The sequence below is a fragment of the Mauremys reevesii genome, linkage group 13 (genome assembly GCF_016161935.1).
Source record: "Mauremys reevesii isolate NIE-2019 linkage group 13, ASM1616193v1, whole genome shotgun sequence".
NCBI classification, from domain to species: Eukaryota; Metazoa; Chordata; order Testudines; family Geoemydidae; genus Mauremys; species Mauremys reevesii.
Window position 1 is genome coordinate 38,958,050 of NC_052635.1, and position 20,815 is coordinate 38,978,864.

Genomic DNA, 20,815 nt, shown 5'->3' on the forward strand with positions numbered 1-20,815 from the left:
AAATGTTCTTGTTGAAAACACAAAAAATATAAACAGGTTTTTTTTTCAATTTGTTGTATTTATTGCTGAAAACTAAAAAACACCCAGTTTTTATTTTTTAAAAGAAAACCCCAATTTTTTTTAAAAAAAAAACAGGATTTTTTTCATGAATGTTCTCATTTAGCCCAAAAGCCATTTTTCATTGGAAAATAGTTTCAGTGAAAATTGTTCAACCAGCTCTAAATATTAGCTCTTTTAGTCTTTCCTTGCAAGTCAGTCTTTCAGGTGCCTGTAATACTTTTGTTCAGTGATGTAAGCAGTGCTCAGAATTTATACATCATCTCTTTAAGGGGAGTAACAATGGGTTTCAGAACACGGCCTAATGCAGAAAGATTGGTCCACAGATAAACATGAATAAACCATATTTGTAGTTGCTATTGTAATGCATAAATAATCAGAGAAACTGGTTGGAAAATGTAAATAAAAATCTGGAAATTATATTTTGAAAATGAAAAAGGAAATTAAAAGTGATTTGAAATGGAGTCTTGGACTGGAATTGAAGTGACCAATGAAAATTTTCTGTGACTTTTCTCTTTTCAAGACACTTCTATCAATGAGCTTGTGCTCAATGGAGCATTTTTATGCACATCTAACTCAATGGGAATTTTGTGTATATAAAGATTTCAGGACAGAGCCCAGAATTTCCAGCTTGTTACAGTTTAATATAGTCAGACATCCTGTTACATAAACAAAAAAACCCAGGACATTGTGTAAAATGACCGTGATCTTACCTTATTAATTTCTCGCCATAGCATGCACCTTTCAATTCTCAGTACATTTGCTATGTCCAGGTTATTTTTACAGAGTGAGTTTAATGCCTCTGTAGTATCATCTAACAATGCTTGAACAAAGACCCAAGTAAACTTGATTGTGTTGATTATTCTTTCGATTATACTTTCTGTCAAAAGGGGAAAAAACATGTGCAGTTACAAATAGGAAATGGTTCTACATACTATTCTATTTCAACCAGCTCCTCAGCACTGGCTGAGATACAGTGATAAAGGATTTCAAAGGTCAGTTTAGGTCATCTTTATTCCCATCCAATCCTGATCCATCTTACTGAAGTGGGTATTGCCAATACGGAGGTGAACCAGAATATCATACGTTAAGATCTGAATGACTTTGAAAACAGGAGTAATAGAAATGGGATGAAATTTAATAGTGTAAAGTGCCAGGTCACGCACTTAAGAAAAATTCTTGTTAATCCCTATAAAATGGGGACATATCAGTTGGAAGTGACTGAGGCGGAGAAAGACCTGGGTGTATTGGTTGATCACAGGATGATTATGAGCCCCCAATATGATGCGGCCATGAAAAAGGCTAATGCAATCGTAGGATGCACCAGGCAAGGTATTTCCACTAGAGATAGGGAAGTGTTAGTACCATTATACAAGGCACTGGTGAGACCTCATCTGGAATACTGTGTGGTGTTCTGATTTCCTATGTTTAAGAAAGATTAATTCAAACTGGAACAGGTGCAGAGAAGGGCTACTAGGATGATCAGAGAGTGGAGAACCTAGAATCATAGCACTGGAACTTAGAATCATAGGACTGGAAGGGACCTCGAGAGGTCATCTAGTCCAGTCCCCTGCACTCATTGCAGGACTAAGTATTATCTAGACCATCCCTGACAGGTGTTTGTCTGACCTACTCTTAAAAATCTCCAATGACAGAGATTCCATAACCTCCCTAGGCAATTCATTCCAGTGCTTAAGCACTCTGACAGTTAGGAAGCTTTTCCTAATGTCCATCCTAAACCTCCCTTCCTGCAATTTAAGCCCGTTGCTTCTTGTCCTATCCTCAGAGGTTGAGAAGAACAATTTTTCTCCCTCTTCCTTGTAACAACCTTTTATATACTTGAAAACTGTTATCATGTCCCCTCTCAGTCTTCTCTTTTCCAGACTAAACAAACCCAATTTTTCCAATCTTCCCTCATAGGTCATGTTTTCTAGACCTTTAATCATTTTTGTTGCTCTTCTCTGGACTATCTCCAATTTGTGCATATCCTTCCTGAAATGCGGCTCCCAGAACTGGACACAATAGTCCAGTTGAGGCCTAATCAGGGCAGAGTAGAGCGGAATAATTACTTCTGATGTCTTGCTTGCAAGACTCCCAGTAGTATATCCCAGAAGGATGTCTGCTTTTTTTGCAACAGTGTTACAGTGTTGATTCATATTTAGCTTGTGGTCCACTATGACCCCCAGATCCCTTTCCGCAGTACTCCTTCCTAGGCAGTCATTTCCCATTTTGTATGTGTGCAACTGATTGTTCCTTCCTAAATGGAGTACTTTTAATTTGTCCTTTTTGAATTCCATTCTATTTACTTCAGACCATTTATCCAGTTTGTCCACATAATTTTGAATTATAATCCTATACTCCAAAGCACTTGCAACCCCTCCTTAAGGAGCTTGGCTTGATTAGCCTAACAAAATGAAGGCTGACAGGAGATATGATTGTTCTCTATGAATACAGCAGAGGGATAAACACCAGGGACGGACAGGAGTTATTTAAGTAAAGGGCCAATGTTGGCACAAGAACAAATGGATATAAACTGGCCATCTATAAGTTTAGACTTGAAATTAGATAAAGGTTTCTAACCATCAAAGGAATGAAATTCTGGATCAGCCTTCCAAGGGGAGTAATGGGGGAAATAAACTGAGCTTGATAAATGTATGGAGGGGATGATATTATGAGGTTGCCTACAATGGCGTATGGCCCATCCCACATCTGCTGGTAACAAATATCTCCAACAACTGGAGATGGGACACTGGATCGGGAGGGCTCTAAGTTACTACAAATAATTCTTTCATGGGTTTCTGGCTGGTTGGTCTCACTCACATGTTCATGGTCTAACTGATCATTATTTTGGGGGATGGGAAGGAATTTTCCCACAGGTCAGACTGGCAGAGACCCTAGGTTGTTGTTGGGGGTGGGGGTTGCCTTCCTCTGCAGTGTGGGCCCAGGTCACTTGCTGGTTTGAACTAGAGCAAATGGTGGATTTGCTGTAACCTGAAGTCTTCAAATCTTGAGACTACAATGACTTAGCCAGGGGCTTTGGGTCTATTACAGGAGTGGGTGGGTGAGGTTCTGTTGCCTGGAATGTGCAGAAGGTCACACTAGATCATGATGGTCCCTTATGGTCTTAGTCTATGAGTCTATGAAATCATCTGAGCAACAGCTTCTGGTTTGCTGCTGCAGTATGGAGCTACTCACCTGACTCATCTAGGTTCTCTTCAGTGCCTGAGATCTCCCCTTTCTCTTCATGGAATTCCAACTTTACCTCTCCTGTATCATATAGGAACATAAGCAGAGCTATAGAGGAGATAAACTTCGCCTAGACATCTTTCCAGCTATTCCAGCCGAACCCAATGCCCAGTGAATCAATGGGATTATGACTCCATCTGAAGGTTACATAATCAGATAACAAGACACTGTATTGAAATGCACATGTATGTGGGGCAGAGTTAAGGGCATTGTGGCTATGGAAAAGGGAAGTCTTCATCCAGCATGTGGGACGCGCTGGGGGCAGGTGATATGGATGGTAATTAAAGCTGGTGTCAGGGTTTCCTGACCTGGCCACATGTAAATGAGTACCCTTAACATTGTGTTAGCTGATTCTTGCTGTAGGAATTACAGCCTCTCTCATTCAAACAGTTTCTTTTTTTGTCGAATTTGGCCTAGCAGCCCCTGTGCGCAAATGTCTGTGCATTCTTCCCATTACCTGCCAGTTGCAGTTGCTCCTCCTCTTTCTTCCTCTGCTCTCTGGTTTCATCTTGTTTTCTTGTTCTCAGAGCTGATTTAGAGCTAGACATCCAGGCTTCATACGCAAGCTGCAGGGAGAAACCCCATTAGTCTTTGGTGAGAAGCCTGGTGCTTCCATCCGGCTGATCAAGCCTAAGCTGTGTTTTGTTTGATGTACTCCGGGATGCTGGGGCTTCCCAACTTTTTAATAGAGTGGATCAAATATGTGGTGTGCCCCCCCGCTCCCACTTCCATTCGCATGCCCCCCCCCTTCTTCCCCTCCCGTTCATGGTTCTACAGACCCCTTTCCCTCCCAGTGGGAATTCACTGACGCCCTCTGCTTCCCTTTACAGTCACCTAACGCCCCCCTAGTAACAACAGCAATTGCTTCCATGGAAAAGCAATGTTGGGAAAATATTTTGGTAGTTTGCAGTAAATCTCTTGGGATTTTTTGAAAAAAAGGTAACTGTGTAAAATAATAATTAATAATAATACCCCATTCTTTTCACCCGTAAGTCTCAAAGCATTTTACAAAAGACATAAGCATCATCATTGCCATTTTACAGAAGGCAAAACTGAGACACCAGGAAATCGGGTGACTTGCTCAAGGTCACACAGCAATCCAGGGGCAGAGTTGGAAATAGAACCCAAAGTCTCCTGAGTCCCAGTCCTGTACTCTATCCACTAGGCAACACTGCTCAATATTATCAAAAATAAGTCCTGCACCTGGAATGCTGTTTTCTTCTTTGGTGATTCTTCCTCCCTCTTTTCTGTGGGCCCTTGTTCCTCTTCTTCTTCACTGTCTGTCTCAAAGAGGTAGTAGCTCCCAGCTCGAATCACTAAAATCAGTTCCAGAAAGAGATGCGGCTGAGCTTTTTCAAAGCTACCTAGGGGATTTAGATGCACAATTCTCCTCAAAATCAATAGGAGTTGCATATCTAAATAGGAGCTGCCTAGCTATGTGGCTTTGAAAATCCTAGTCTAGCCATTTTAACAGGACACATTTTTAGTAAATATTAACTAGCAGAGTGGCGCATGCGAGTATTTTTACTGTTACTATTTTTCATTCTCTTGATTAGTATCGTTATGCTTAATATACTTTAGAGCAGCCCTTAGGCTGTAAATAGGGAAACTGGGAGAGAAAACCACATTTCAACAGCACTGAAATATGTAGGAGAGGGCTTGGAAGGGACAGAGTAGACAAATTGCATGGGTTTTGCTAAGATACACACACACCCTCCTTCCTGAATAGGGGGGACTGTTAGGACAGCTATTGAAGAACAGTTTGGTTGCATTAGAAATGTGTTTTATAAATCATGTGCTTGTCAGCTGTCCCCGAATTAAATGACGACAATTGTCCCCTATGGGTCCCCGCCACGATGTTTCCTTTTTCCTGCCAGCCTGCTGTGTGTGCAGCAGGGGAGGGACTGCTCAGAGCTGCCCGGGGAGGGGGAGCAAGTGGGGCAATTTGCCCTGGGCCCTGCAGGGGCCCCCACGAGAGTTTTTTACGGGGCCCCTGGAGTGGGGTCCTTCACTCGCTCCGGGGGCCCGGAGCGTCTTCCTCTCCGGCGGCAATTCGGTGGCGGGGGGTCCTTCCGCTCCGGGACCCGCCTCTGAAGTGCCCCAAAGACCCGTGGCGGGGGGTCCTTCCACTCCGGGACCCGCCTCTGAAGTGCCAGGTCTTTGGCGGCAATTCGGCGGCGGGGGGCCAGGCCCCCTGAATCCTCTGGGCGGCCCTGGGACTGCTGCCGAGAGCAGAATCTGGCCTTAGGTTTACAGCAGAATCATAGGCCTGCCCCCCACTGGAGTTAATCGCAAAACTCCCATTGATTTCTACATGAAGCCCCATGCTTGTGGTTTTGTTTTGGGGTTTTTTTGGCGGGGGGGTGGGAGTGTAGGGCTAAAACGCAACCATCCAACAAAACAAAACATTTCTGCAGGTTCTTGTTGTGTACAAACCCAGCAACTGTGTGCAAAGACACTGTTTCTAGCAGGATCCATTGCCATTTGCTTATACATGTCATTTTTCCAGCTAGTTGTGGCTCACGGATCTTTAGCGCACACAGAAAACTTACTGGAGGCGTGGGTCACCCAGGGTTGCCACCATATCTTCTTGTCCTCGTTTTCCTTCTTGCCACCCTCCTCTGCAAAGGTGGTTGTAAAATGTACATAGTGAAACAGATGGACAGATTTCCCCCCCCCCCAACACACACAATTTAAAAGAATTACATTTCTCAATGCACAAGACTGTGCAGGACCCATTGGGGGGCTGCATTGGAGCCTGTGGGTTGGCTCTATGTACAGGTAGATCTCTTCATTCTTTGTGTGCCCTCGAGGGGTTCTCCACAACAGCTCTGAATTGCAGGCAGGCAGGATCCATTCCCTGGATCTCATACCCCAGGATTCCATTGCCCAGACACCCCATCATGATGAGCAGCAGAGGGAGTTTATATCAAAGACTGGTGGCCTAACTGTGGGTTTCAGCGATTAAATTAATCCCACAGATTTACAGACAAGGCCTGAACAGAGCCCAATTGGTTTGAATGTGAAGGCAGAATGTGAAGGCAGCGGCACTGGGGTTGTGAAAAGGCAATTTACTGTTTACTGTGGAACACAGCATTGCAGAAACAGAAAGCAGAGGAAGGGAAGGCACGGTGATCACTCTCCATGTTGTTGTCACTACACAGGCTATTTAACATGACAGGATCATTTCACCTGGATCTAGCAGCTGCTGCTCTTTGGCAGATTGATCCACAGCTGTTCCTTCTGGGCTTGGTGTCTTTTGCTTCAAACTGTCAAATTTCTTCTGCTTCAATTTGATTAGTTCCATTCTATAAGTTTAAGACAGAACACAGACAGGAGTATAAAATCATTAGCATTTAGATAAGTGCTTTCGGTCTGAACTTCAAAGTGCCTTACAAACATTACATAGTGATCCTCAAAAATATCCCTGTGACGTATCAGCCCCAGCTTGGTCGTTGTTACCCTCAACATTGTATTAGTAATAGAGGTGGTCAGAAAATGGATTTTTTTTCCTCGTGTAAAATTTTGACTTTTTTTTCAAAAAAACAAACCCAAAATGAACGTTTTTGGCCAAAAACTACCAAAATCCAAAAATTTTGTTTTCAGCTAAAAATGTTTGGGATTTGGTTTTTTGAAGAAAGTTAAAAATTTTCAAGGAAACACACACTTTCTACACACTGTGTTCTCTCGAAAACCCAAAAAAGTTTTGACAGAAAAATTTGGAACAGCCCCAGTTACTAGCACCAGCTGGTAAATGTGGAAACAATGTGTCCAGTGACACAGATAGAGCAGAGCCTTGTCAGAGCTGGGTCTGGATCTCAGGAGTTTTTGGCTCCCAGTCCTGTACCCAAACTAGACGCTTTTTTTTTCCCCTTTCTCTTGCTCTCTCTTTCAATCTCGTTCCCCACCATCTCCTCCTAACACCCAAAGTGTCACCAATACGCTCCATTCTGAAGCTTTTATCACAAGCACTAACACTGGCCCCAGCACATATCTATTTAAAATATTATAACTAAAACAGGAGGCCTGTGTCTTCATTGGGCTTAAATTAACTCGGGAATATTAACATTCTAACATTAACATTCTTTGTTGCTTATTCTAACAGGGCTAATCCAAAGCCCACTGAAGTCAAGGGGAATCTTTGCATGGACTTCAGTGGGAATTGGCTTCGGCTCCGAATACAGCTATTGTGGAGCACTCCTTTGACAGCTAAGATATGAGGGTTGTGATAATAACAGAGACTTTTATAACCTTTGGCCAGAATGGGCTCAGTGTATGTCTCTCTGAGAAGGCTGGCCACCTCCATAAGAACACATGCAAGATAGCCAGCCAGGAAATAATAAAAGCATAATTATTCATCTAACCATGTATACTGTTGCTAGTATTATTTTTTTACTGAGCACAGCTTACTTTGGACCTGGCTAAGTTTTGGAAGCTATCCATTCCAAGATCTGATATTCAAAACAGGAAGCAGTTTGATATATGCATGTAATACTATAGGCCAAACCAAAATAAACGCCGCCAATGTTTGGCTTTTGGCCAACTTTGCATGTGGTGAGGAAATGTTTGGCATTTTGCTTAAGAGTTTTGCAAGGAAACATCTGTGAAATTCTGCAGAAGATGACATGAAATGTTTGATCAAGCTTTGCTTATCTAACAAGTAATCAAGGTTTCATCCAGTCCCCACTGCAAGATGGAATGTGGGTCTCATTATTCCAATGCTGACAGCACCAGGCAGATGATATTGTTTCTTACAGTGCTGTCGCCTATACCATGTCAGGAACTGACACTGTACAATCAGATTTATCACCCCTGTGGGGCCAATGATTATAGGCACAGTGCAGGTCCCCATTTAACACATCCTTTCAGTCTTCAAGGGAAGTTTATTATGTCTCTAGGTTGATTTTTCTTTGTCTGAATGGGGGCATATCCAGTGGGAGACTCTTTAATAAAGCCTTGTGTACACCAGGGCTTTAGCTGGTGTTATAGCTGCACTGGTATAGTTGTATCGGTGCCAGTCCCTTTTGTAGATGTGATGAGTTAATGGGGACTTGTACCAATGCCACTTACCTGGGTTTCAAACTGGGATATATTGTACTAGTGCCAGCCCCAGTTTACCCCAGTGCAATATGGTATGGTTTGTACCAGTGTCGCTACACTACTGGCTAAAGCCCTAACGTAGACAATCATTCTGATTGGATACCATCATTGATCCTGTCATAAACAGATAGTTAAGGGTTAATGCTGCTTTTACCTGTAAAGGGTTAAGAAGTTCACCTAGCCTAGCTGACACCAACCAGAGGAACCAATGGGGGAACAAGATGTTTAAAAAGGAAGGAGGGAAGTTTTCCTTTGTTTAGAGTTTCAGTTTCAGTTTCAGCCGGAGTGAAAAAGATCAAGGAACCAGCCTCTTATCAGAGTAGTAAGTTTTAGAAAGGGATAAATAGGTTTATGGTTATTTTCTTTGTAACTTGTCTTGGTACCATTAAGGGAATTATCAAAATTGGGTATTTGGGTATTTTTTGTGTAACTAAATTTGTGCCCAGGGGAACATCCTCTGTGTTTTGAATCTGTCTGTGAGAGTAGCTGGTATGCTAATCTCTCCCAGAGGGTTTTCTTTTACCTTTCTTTTCCTTCATTAAAAGCCTTTTTCTTAATACCTGATTGATTTTTCCTTGTTTTTAGATCCAAGGGGGTTGGATCTGGATCCACCAGGAGTTGGTGGGAGAAAGGAGGGGGGATGGTTAATTTCTCCTTGTTTTAAGATCCAAGGGGTTTGGATCTGTGTTCACAGGAACTTGGTGAAAAAGTCTCTCAAGGCTCCCCAGGGAGGGGAAGGTTTTGGGAAGAAAGGGAATGTTCCAGACAGAGGAATCTGGATGGTGGCTGCGATACCAGATCTAAGCTGATAATTAAGCTTAGAAGTGTCCATGCAGCTCCCCACATCTGTACCCTAAAGTTCAGAATGGGGAAGGAACCTTGACAGATCCTATTAGCAATTTGTTCTCAAAGAGTGAAAAGCCTAAAATTCCATGGGACAGAACAGCTGATTGTCATCCAGCACAAGGGATTTTGTACCAGCCAAACAGCTGTCCTGTGTTACAATTCCTCTGTAGTATCAACCATGGAGCAGAGTCGATAGCTTTCTGGTCTTGCAGTCTAGAGTCCAAAACTCTCCTAGAACTCTCTATCCGGATCCTAAAGTCCCACAGAAGAATAAGGACAGGGAGTTGTTACTGTGTGTTGGGCACTGAGTCCATAATTTGAGCCCCTCCATTTGAAGCTCGTCAATAACTATTTTCATTTGATTGCCATTGTTGTTGTTATTTGTAGCATTACCCCTAACTCCTCCTCGTAGTGATGGGAAAGGGTTTGAGTTATGAGTCACTAAGAAGGGTGGGGGAGGGGGAATCAGAGGATGGAAAATATAATATCCTGAATACAGAGAGAAGTGAAAAGATGACCCATACCCATACCCACATACCAGTTAGATATGTGGTGTATAAGTAGTATGTGATTTTAAATGAACAGCAAACTTACTGTCTTCTCATGGCTTGCAATGATTTTTTCTCTTCCTCCAATCTGAGCGCCACAACTTTTTTCAGCTTCACTTCAAACAGTTCAGCTCCTCTGCATGTGTGAAACAAGCCAGGTCATTTGATAAACACTTCACTGGGCAGCATGCAACTATCTTCACACCACAAAGGGGCAGAAATATACCCAGCTACCCAGAGCATTGTCAATCTGGTAAATCACTGGAGTGACACTTCTGTCCCAGTTCTTATTGGTGGATTGAGGTAATTGTCAGCAATTACATCATTCTCCGGGCTCTGATTGGTGGGTTCTGGTAAAAAAAAGATTGACATCAGACCTCTGATTCCACCAATAAAAACAGCAGTTTCAGAAGATTTCAGTGAAGAGTCACTCTGGCAGTGAGATGGATAATTCAGGGTAAATCACTCCAGTAGCAATTTGAACAGAGGGAGGGCTTGGTGATATTAAATACCATAGAAAGGGGTGTATTATAAGTGCAGAAACAGACAAGTAGCTATAGCTAATGGATAAGGGACAACGAGATTGAAACTTGAAGAGGGATAGGAATGTAGAAAGGGTAAAGGGAATCCTCTCCATCTCAAGAAGCTTCTCTTTCATGGACTACGGTGTCCCACAAAATTCCCAGCGGAATTATAACCCCACAGTTCAGAGTTGCACATTATTTATTCTAGGTGACTCTTTTTTATGGCACATGCCATATTTTCTGTCTCTGCCACTTTCTGGTACTGCCCAAACATAGCTCCTAAACGCATGGCGATCTGCTTGTCAAACCCTTCAGGATTCTCCTGAAATCCTCAGAACTACAGATGAAGTCATAGCTGTCACAAAAGGTCTATCTTCCCCACCCTGCCCATTGTGTGAAGTATGTGGTCATGAAAGTTAGGATCTAAAGCCAGGCTTACTATAGGCCCATCCTCATCTCTTGCCCCACTGACCACTTTGCTAAGGCATGATCATGGCAATGGAGCCTCAAGCACTTAAAGCATCAGCATCTGCATCCTTAAGTCACACTCCTGACATGAAACCTTTGCAGGATTTCTGCCCCACCTCGAGTTTGCATCATCACCCGGGGCACTATAGAGGCCTGAGTCGGGTTTTAAGCTTCTTGGGGCAGGCGCCAGGTCTTGTTTACTTTTACAGCACGGAGCCCATTACCAGTGCTCAGCAAGTAGTAATAATCGTCTGACTAGATCCCTTGTTTTTGGAACACGAAGCTTGGGAGGCTCCCCATCACTCTCCCCAGCAATCCAAATCTCAGAGAGACCTCATTTCTTTACAGAGAGGAGGGGGCCTCCGACTCCTCTCTGCACCACTGAGGACTATTGGTTTAAACTTGTTACATCCAGTGCATGTACCTGGAAGCTAAGATCTTGGCAGCCTTCAGATCTGACACTACGTAGAGGAAGTAATAGCTCATAAAGACTCTCCGCTGGACCAGCAAGAACGTGAAACTTATCACATCCCAAACAATCCCGGCTTCATTTTCAGGGAGTTCGCACTTCTCATCCTCGGGAAGAGCTACACAGGAGAAATCATAGAATCGTAGGACTGGAAGGGACCTCGAGAGGTGACCTAGTCCAGTTCCCTGCACTCAGGGCAGGACTAAGTATTATCTAGACCATCCCTGACAGGTGTTTGTCTCCACTTCAATAAACAGGTCTCTGCTTGCACTGCAAGTGATACAGTGTTTTATTGGCTTTGTAGAAAAAGTGGACTAGATTTCTGCTTATCTTTCAGTAAGAAAATGTTTTCCTGAAATTACAGTGACATGGTACGTCCTCTCTGCCTGTTCATTATTTGCTACTTACCCAAGTCATACCCCGGTATAGTACAGAACATGCCAAAGGTCTGTATTAGCCAGCAATGGTTTCTCAGTAACTTATCAAGATAGGCACACGCTCCAATCTACAATAAAAAAGGAGACAGTGAAAAGGCTCAGCAGCATTCTGTTCCTTTCTATTCATTTAGCTAAGCTCTAATTGCACTTGCTGTTTTTATCCAAACTAGTATGATGGGTCAGTTTAGTGAGCCTTTCGAGCTGCTGTTCCTGAATTAGCTAGAGAAGAGGATTCTCAGGTATCCCACTTTCCTGCCAAAGAAACAGAGAAGATAGGCAGCCCGCAGGAAAGGCCTGTAATTGCGAAAAAGCGCTTTGCTCTCTGTTTGCTCTTGGGAGGGCACGCACGTGGAAAGCTGGGGCCGGGCCATGCCATGCCACACGTCTCTAATGTATGGACTGATCAATTGTCATAAGCAGGAAGCTATTTCTGAAAACTCTTTTTTTTACTTTTTCAGTTAATTTAATTTTCATTAAAGGTGCTGCATGAGCAGCCTGGACAAAGACGTCTTCCTTTCATCCACAGACAAGCTCCGGCACAGACCACAGCTGTGAATGCTTCCCCACCCTCTAGGGCAGTGGTCTCCAAAGTGGGGTGAGCAAGAGGATCCTTGGGGGTGCGTAGCAGGAGGAGCGCTTCCTTCCCCCCCCCGCCCCGCTTCATCAGTTTTGGCGGGAGTCCGAGCAGCCTTTTTTTTTTTTTTTTTTTTTTTTTTTTTGCTTCAGCAAAAATGGTAGAGCCGGCGTGGCAGGGGGTGCATGCTCAAAAAATTTTTACTGGTAGGGGTGCATGATTGAAAAAGTTTGGAGACCACTGCTCTAGGGGAAAGAGATATAGGGCCAGATTATTTTTTTGAAATGTGCATAATTTTATTATGTAACATTTATCATAATACAGAAGGGCTTAAATCAACTGAACTGGAAAAATCAAGCAGGGCCATATTCCAGTCACTGTCACAGAGAGCGTAAGTGGGCTGTGCCCAGGGGAGTGCCACAAATGGGTGGCAGAATCCTGCCCCAGAGGCCATAGGGCAGTAACAGAGCCACTGTGTGGCCTCAGGACTCATTAGCCTTCATAGCAGCTGTGTCCCCACCCCGTCATGCATGGAGAGAAAGGCTTTAGCCGGTGAAGCCACTTCATTGCAGAAGCTCTGTCCATGCCCTTCTAACTCCCCAGTCTTCCCCTGAGACTCACCTCCCCTGCACACCACGGCACCTAAAACCAACCTCACCCACAGCTCTGCAGATGCAGAAAATGTGGCCCCCTTTCACATGCGCTCCACATCCGGCTTTCCCCACACACAGCAGAAGCCCACTGATTCCACTACCAGCTGGCTATTACTTAGCTGTGGAAATAGAGAGGATGGATGGTCTTGAGGTTCAAGCACTGGAGTGGGACTCATGACTTCTGGGTGGTGATCCCCACACTGCCACACACTACCTGTGTGACCTTGGGAAAGTCACATGAACCCTGTGTCCCTCAGTCACCCCCATCTGAAAAGTGGGGATTGTAATACTTCCCTTTCTTCTACCTTTTGTCAGTCAAGAACCTCACTGACTTCAAGGATCTGCCCATGAGGAGGTCATTGTAGGATCAGGGCCTTAGATAGCAAGCTCTTGGGGCAGGGACATTTTCCACCATGCAAATGTAAATTCCCTAGCCCACTGGGTACCAGATTTCGGCTGGTGACTCTAGGTCCTACTGTAATATAAAAAACAACAAGAGGGCAGATATTTCCCTAATTTTGTGAAAGACAATACATACAGCCAGAAGATTCTTCATCACTATAACTAAGGCAGTGTACGCAATCAAATAGTCCCACAATCTGAGAATAGTCTTGACCGGCTTTAGAAGGAGACTGCTTCCAAAGAGCATAAAGTAGAAACAGGCCATCAGATAGCCCAGACAGAATATGTTGATTCGAGTTGTCCCAGTGATAAAAATCAGGCAGAGCACAAACCAGAAGTGATAGCCAAACACAACCACTTTAGCCATATCCAAATAGGACCTGCGGGAGTGGAAATGAAGTGTCAGAGCAGTATCAGGGTGATTCTTGTCTGCCAACTGGTGGCCATGCACTTAAATATTTAAACCAACAGTGCCCCTGGACTTATGACAGCACCCCATTGCACCTGCCCATTATACACCAAGCTCAGTCAAAACTAGATCAGTGAACTTTGTGTTTCCCCAGGTAGAAGTTCCACCAGGTGAATTGAGATTACAGGCTTGCCCACTCCCTTTGCAAACAGTTATTTTATCTGCCTATTACACTAAATATTAAAGTGGTTCATAAAAAGATTGCTGGTTCATACAGAGAAGAGAAAAGAAGCCACTTGCAAAAATTTTCCATGCAGTATGAACTTGCATAGACCCACTCAAGATCTTTTGCTAATGAGCTGAGAAAGTTAACTGTAAATCTATTTTGATCTTTATCCTAGGATATTATAGCAGTCCATTCTCTGATATTATTCCTTCTTGTAATTAAATGACATTTTATTTGGATGTGTTGAGGATACTAAAGGCCAGTTAGTGTACTCTATAAGATATAGTGAATTCCAACAGAGTGCTAGAGTTTAGCAGCATGTGGGTCCGCTTATAATTTGTAAGGGTGATGGTGATGAACTGTTGGAACAAGCTAGCTAAAGAAGTGATGGATTCCCCATCTCTTGATGTCTTCAGATAAAGACTGGATGCCCATCTTGAAGCTATGATTTAGTCAAACACAAGTCACTGGGCTCAAGACAGGGATAAGTGGGTGAAATTCTCTGCCCTGGGTTGCACAGAAAGCCAGACTGGGTGATCTAGTGCTCCCTTCTGGCTTTGAAATCAATTTAATAAAGTGTTTGTAACTAAAGATGAGCCCCGCCTCCAAACACCCACAAACTTTGGATTGGATGGGGACTCTGAGCTCCAGATCCAAACTGCACAGCTGCCCTCTACTTCTCTTAAAGGCCTGATAAAATCCTACATCCAAACACCTTCAAAATCCAGATTCCCTGTTTCCACCTGCTATACTTGGCCAAAGCAAATCTTGCTGGTTCCTACCTGCAGTGGATAAAGTTTGGCACAGGGCTGTACTGGCTGAGAGCAGCTGGATCTAATTCACAGCTGATCTCCACATTATCTCCTGCCTCTATACGCACACAAGCCTTATTCTCATCTTTGAATACCTGCCATTGCAGGGAGGCAAAAAGCAGGAGCAGGAAGTCATCTGGGAGGAGACAGGAAAACAGCTTCTTAGCAGCTTCAGACAAGACTATTCTGATTATGTTTAATATTATGATGACAATGATTAGTAGTTAGCAGCAGGAATTTCAGACAGTAAAATGCTGCACTGGATGACTGATACTTACACAGGAGAAAACTGGCATCAGGTTTCTTCGCAAAATCAGGCAGATAGAGCCACTTAATCAGATTGGAATGGATTGTCCATCGAGAGGTTCTCCACGGATAATCTGTAGGCAAAGGGGTTCGTTTCATCACACAAAACATGTTAAGCTAATTTCTGAGCTTACAGCCTAGAAATGTTCGAGTTGAAGCGCACTGGCATTTCTCAAGGGAAATGGCACACATCTGGATAACAGCACAGCCTCCTGATAGCACAGGGTTGGGACTATTGCTACCAAGAAAAGCGAGCCCTCATCAGTGCTGAAACAACTAGTGTTGGTGCCGTGAGTTCTCCAGTGTGAACATTGCAATTGGGCTTGGGATTGAATAGAGACAGAATTGTCCCGGTGTTGTCTGACCTCTGCTTGTTGTAGCTCAGAGCCAGCTGAACCCAGCCAGTGATTTACAGCTATTTGGTCCTCCTGAAATACCTCACCTCATCTGTTTGTCTGCCATTTCCTGGCTGCCCCCTCCCCTCCAGTCCCTTGGCTGTACCTGGTGTCTCTGGAATCATGGAAAGACTTGGCTCTTCTAATTCTCATAGTGCAGGGAGAGCACATGGGGTGTCACCTATGCTAGCAGGTGAAACCAAGCCAGTCATCCTGATGTGACTGTAGCCTTTTGAAGGGAAAAACCATAGAGAGGAAAAGAGCGAGAGAGAGAAGCTGCAGACAAGAGATACAATTTTACAGGGATGTATTAATAATCATCGTAATACTATTACAACGTTTGGGTAAGTTTTGGGGGGGGGTCACCTGACCAGGTAAAGGTGCTTCAGCTTATACAGGTTTAACAGTCTGGTCATTGGATGCTTGTGGTGGAGTCTCAAAGAAAAGGTAAGCTGGAACACAAGAGAACTAAGAGGAAAGGATGGGTGTCCCCTCCGAGTGGGCAGTAGCCTCTGGGGATTATTGCCCAGTGGTTTTCAGTTGATTTGCTGCTGTTTTGGGGGCAGATAATAAGCCCCGAGGAAAAGGCTTTAGAGGACTGAGGCTTGGAGTGTTATTTCCATTCCCTGGTTGGTAGAACGTCCCCACTAGCCTACACACCATCACCAGGGACTTCCCCATTCAGTGTCCCTGTATGTTCTCTTCTCCTTGCAGAGCTGGTTGGGATATGGCTCAACAGCCCTCACCGCTCATGTTTTGGCCAGTCCTCGTTCAGGTTATCAGTGACTGCTGGGGGCTTTTCCATGTGTTCACTCAACCCCCCCCCCCCTCTCAGACAATGCACTGTGTTGCATTTACCTTTGCAGAAAGCAGGAGGGAGGCCAATGCATAGCAAATACTGAAAGGTCATGACACTGGCAAGGAAAGAGCAATATCTCGGCCAGACCTCAGCCACTGCTTTCCTTCGGCGTCGGTGCAGCAGGTAGATCAGCCAGCAGCCGTGGAGAAGGGCATAGAAATCCATACGCTGCTTAATGACATTCACGGCCATGATGAGACACACCTGAAAGAATGGAATGTTCCAATGGCAACACTGTCCATCAAAGCCCATGGTTGCTCGGAAAGCCCTCCTGACCGCTTAATTTTTCAAAGGTTACCACTGCGGGGAGCGTTAGCACTTGGCTGTGTGGGAAAGCCGTACTGGTATCAGCTAAGATGTGAATTTAAACCAGTATAATTTTAGCATTATAGCCCTGCCATGTGGACACTCTTACTCTGGGATAAGAGAGGCTTTTTTCAGTTTCTTATGTCGCTTGAGAAGGAGTTTAAACTAATCTGAAAAAGGCACTCATTCCAGAATAAGAGAGTCCACATGAGAGTTATACCCATATAACGATACTGGTTTAACTGTATTGGTAAAACTTTCCCATGTAGACAAGACCATAGTCAACGTTAATAGATTAAAGAAAAGAGAGTTGGTCACTAGGGAATAAAATACGAAGAGGAAAATTCTGCCTTTCCTTCCACAAGGGTGACCTCCCCTGAACCAATGCTATGAAGGGAAACACTGAGAGAAGCTCATGTAGTGAAGAGAATGACTCTGACTACAAGGGCCAGATTTTCAAAGGCTGGGGAAGGGACCGTACTCACAAAACAATGCATTCACCTCATGCTACAGTGAAAACCATCATCAGCATGCAAAAAAAGGACCTGCTGACATGTTAAATTGTTTATGGCAGCAATAAAAACTTTCTGATGAAATTCCCCTCCTTATCCTCTGGGAGAGGGAGCACTGCACTCCACCAGGGCACAAGAACCAGCCGCTGCCACCCAGAAAGGGAGCATGATAAGCCCACAAAGACCAGGCCATAAGTGGCAGGAAGCCTGGATTTTAAAGCTGCCCTCCCCAAACTGAATCCCTGATACTGTAATCTGCTCTCTGGTGTGGCGACCTGGGCAAGGGAGGCTTTAAACTGCAACCCGCTCCAACCAGGGAAATGAATCACCCCTAAGAGCTCTGCGTCTGTGCAAATCTGATCTCACTGATAATTGCTGCCCATATCTGCATGGGAACACATTTTCTAGGGAGAGTCAATGGAGTTGTGCTTGTTTACACCAGAAGGGAATTTATATTCTCCGTTGGTGTGTGTTTTCCACAGGCTTCTTAATGCCTCAGTGAGCTATTGCCGGGGACCAAGTCCAAAGAGGATTGTTCTCCCCTGATATTTGCTCACCTCTAGTCCAAACTTGTAGAAACTGTAGTTGATAAAGTATTTGATACAGCTGAGTAACCCATCATCCAGGTGCTCTCGGGTGATGGTATCAAAAATGATCCCTGTAACAGGTGGTGTCAGCTGGTTTTGAGTCCGGTAGAAGAGCTGGTGGTGATGCACAGTCACTTCTATTACCATTAATGCCAAGATGGTGAGATGGTTCTGCAAGGGCAGAATGAAATGGCACCAGATGTTAATGGCATCCTAAATGCAATATTGAGCAACCCGCACTGAGAAAGACAAACGGCAGGACAAATGAAGCTTACAACTAAACTGTTGTTCTGAGCTGTGTCCAATCTGTTACATTGGATGCCAGGGGCTCTGCTTTTGCTATGTTTTGCTATGTTCTGTGTACAAGTGCCATGTACACTTACAGCCCTATAAAAATTTCTCATGAGAATAATAAGTGCTATGAGAAATGAATGATAAATGCTTCCTTTCTCTCCTGGAACACTGCAACATGGTGACTTGAGAGAGATTCTCCCATGGACTTCTCTCCCATAATACTGGAGTAGTAGCTATACTGGATTCAGACCAGTGGCAATTTCAAGGGATAAGATGTTCCTTGAGACGAACAATAATGGCTCTTGATGGTATGGAGAACATTTACCGGTGTCTCATCAGCTGCTGACGCAGAATGAGAAGAAAACCAAGTACAGAAGAATGGCTGAGAAAAACTTCTCATTTTCTTTGGTAGATCTCCTCTCTCTTCCACTTACCCTGCCACCGTTTTTTAATCACATCTTCTCATTAAGATCTAACCAGGATTTATTTTCAAGAAATTTTCAAATTCCCATGTTGCTCCCTCTTCCTATTTCAAGCTCCTCTTTCTGCTTGTGCATGTCAAAATCTGACATATCAGCAGAGGGTTTGTGCTGAGCGAAGCTGCTGACTACCCCTGTTACTCTATTCAGTAATAGTGTCTGAAGACAGCACAATAAGAATCCTACCTTCAGGCAGGGTAAAACATTGTCACCACACTTCCGTAACCCTCCACACCAATCGGCGGGATCAACAGGAGCGACGTACAACACTGATTTCTGCAACAGCTCATCCAGGCTGTCATGATAGTAGGTTCTGTTCTGGTACAGCCCCTATGGAATGAAGCATGTCTGTCTGAAATACACTCTCAGAAATTAACTCCTTCAATAGTAGGGGTAAGCGCAAGTCCTAGTGGCTCCCTTACTGTGTTTAAAGTTTTTTTGTTTTTTTTTTATTTCTACCAATTTATATCCAGAATGTAATGTGCACACAAATAGAAAAGATGCCATCTAATTTAGTTTTTGTGGTAGGCATGGATGATTTTCTATGCCAGAAATTTCACTCAAAAGTGCTTGGTATATTTCTTGCTTGGCAACACTCCTATATGCATAGCTATCATTTATAAATCTTTTAATTTTATAAGCCTACTGACCATTCATTTCTTTGTGCCCAATAAGTAACATGAGAGAGAAGTGACTGAGTAAAGGAAATCAAGTTCCCTAGAGCACTTTGACCTGGTACTGAAACAGGGTATGTTTAATATGCAGCAGGTTCCACATGCACCATCTGTGCATGGCACATTGGAGCACAGTAGATTTACATCCTAGCTTGCCACACATGAAATATTCTTGTAGACATGCCCTCAGTCAGGACTCATGAATCCTGGGTCTGATACTTGCTGTGTGACCATGGGCAAGTAACTTCTTTTTGCCTCATTTTCCCATTAGTTTGAAGTTCAAATACAAATCAGGTAGCTATCCATCCTGCTGTAATATTTGAGACCCTAATTATTTTGCCAGCACAAAAATTTTAACCCACCAATTTTGCAGATGTGAAAACTGTAGGTTTGAATTGTGCCCACAAAAGTAAGGTCTTTGTTTATCTGCAATCACCCCCATTCTTTACTATCTTTCAACAAACAAGTTTCAAAACTTTCCATTCCCTTTCACATTGCAGAGGTGTTTATTAAATGCAAACCTACAAAAGCTTCTCAGGAAAGCTTTGGCTGAGAGAATTGCATTCCCAGGACTATGTTAAATCTTGTCTTGATGTGGCATGGAAGTTGCACATTATTCAAAGATATTCTTGAATTTGAAGAAGGACACTGCTTGCTGGCTGTTCACAGATCTTTGCTGAGTGTGATACACTAAGAACCCCACCTCCTCCCTAGGCTTCAAAGCCTGAACTCTAGTCTGAGATGCAACATCAAAGCACCATCTATACAGCTATTTTTAGAGGGCCAGAGTGAGTCTGTTGACCCAGGCTGGGAGGTTCGCTTTTGCTCACTCAAGATATATCCCGAGTGTTTGCAGAATCAGGACCTGAGTGCTCTAGAATGCTCACCTGCATACAGTTTGAGGAGTAGTCATGCGGCCTGACGAATTTCAGCTGGTACATCATTTTACAGATAACCATCACACAGGACCAAACTGTGCAGATCTTTGATGCATGAGGCCGGAGCTTGGGATAGGGCAGGGCAAACACCCAAAGGACGAAGAAAGGGTAATTCATCAAAGATACCTAAAGTCATTGCAGGAAAAAAATCAGAGTTGTTTCACTGTAACTTACCTCTTTGCTGGTGTGTTTGTGGGTTGAGGAGTTCAGCTTGTGGCATTTGCAACAACACAATAGAGAATAACAGATAAACTATTAGATTAAGCAAAAGACTATTTGAGGAAAAAATATGCCCCGATGGTTGGGATGGCAAGTAACGCTGCTGGGCAGAAAGGACAAGATTTTCTAATCCTCAGGAAAGGACCTATTATAAATGTAGTAAGTGATATGATTTTATTTACATTTTTCTCTTCCTGAAAACTAAGGATGACTTTTTACCTTGCAAGGGACTAAGTGACATTTAGGTCACTGTTATGTAGTTTCCTATCTCTGTAAAATTAGATGACTACAGTTTGCACATGAATAGATTCATGAAAAATATTTATGAAAACCTGCATCTTAAGAGCAACAAACAGGAACAATTTGGGTTCTGGTGAAGCCCTGTCTAACTAGCCATTTGCACGTGTATTTAATTATGAAATCTTGGGTCTGAATTACATAAGCCACCTGAGTTTCAACTAAGGTTTATTCTGAT

The 20,815-nt window shown here is 43.6% G+C and overlaps 1 protein-coding gene across 1 annotated transcript in view; it reads right to left on the minus strand.

The window, feature by feature from the left end:
- The window catches only part of LOC120380173 (piezo-type mechanosensitive ion channel component 2-like), a 62,229-nt gene that overhangs the window by 20,514 nt on the left and 20,900 nt on the right, over positions 1–20,815 (minus strand). The window contains exons 19-34 of the mRNA XM_039497658.1: positions 20,071–20,247; positions 18,696–18,827; positions 17,707–17,907; positions 16,331–16,535; positions 15,050–15,151; positions 14,742–14,907; positions 13,461–13,704; positions 11,667–11,763; positions 11,214–11,376; positions 9,844–9,933; positions 6,496–6,611; positions 5,856–5,924; positions 4,507–4,619; positions 3,761–3,869; positions 3,253–3,324; positions 771–937 (exon numbers count right to left, since the gene is read on the minus strand). Coding sequence (XP_039353592.1) covers positions 771–937; positions 3,253–3,324; positions 3,761–3,869; positions 4,507–4,619; positions 5,856–5,924; positions 6,496–6,611; positions 9,844–9,933; positions 11,214–11,376; positions 11,667–11,763; positions 13,461–13,704; positions 14,742–14,907; positions 15,050–15,151; positions 16,331–16,535; positions 17,707–17,907; positions 18,696–18,827; positions 20,071–20,247 — 2,223 coding nt within the window. The remainder of the gene's footprint in view (positions 1–770; positions 938–3,252; positions 3,325–3,760; positions 3,870–4,506; positions 4,620–5,855; positions 5,925–6,495; positions 6,612–9,843; positions 9,934–11,213; positions 11,377–11,666; positions 11,764–13,460; positions 13,705–14,741; positions 14,908–15,049; positions 15,152–16,330; positions 16,536–17,706; positions 17,908–18,695; positions 18,828–20,070; positions 20,248–20,815) is intronic.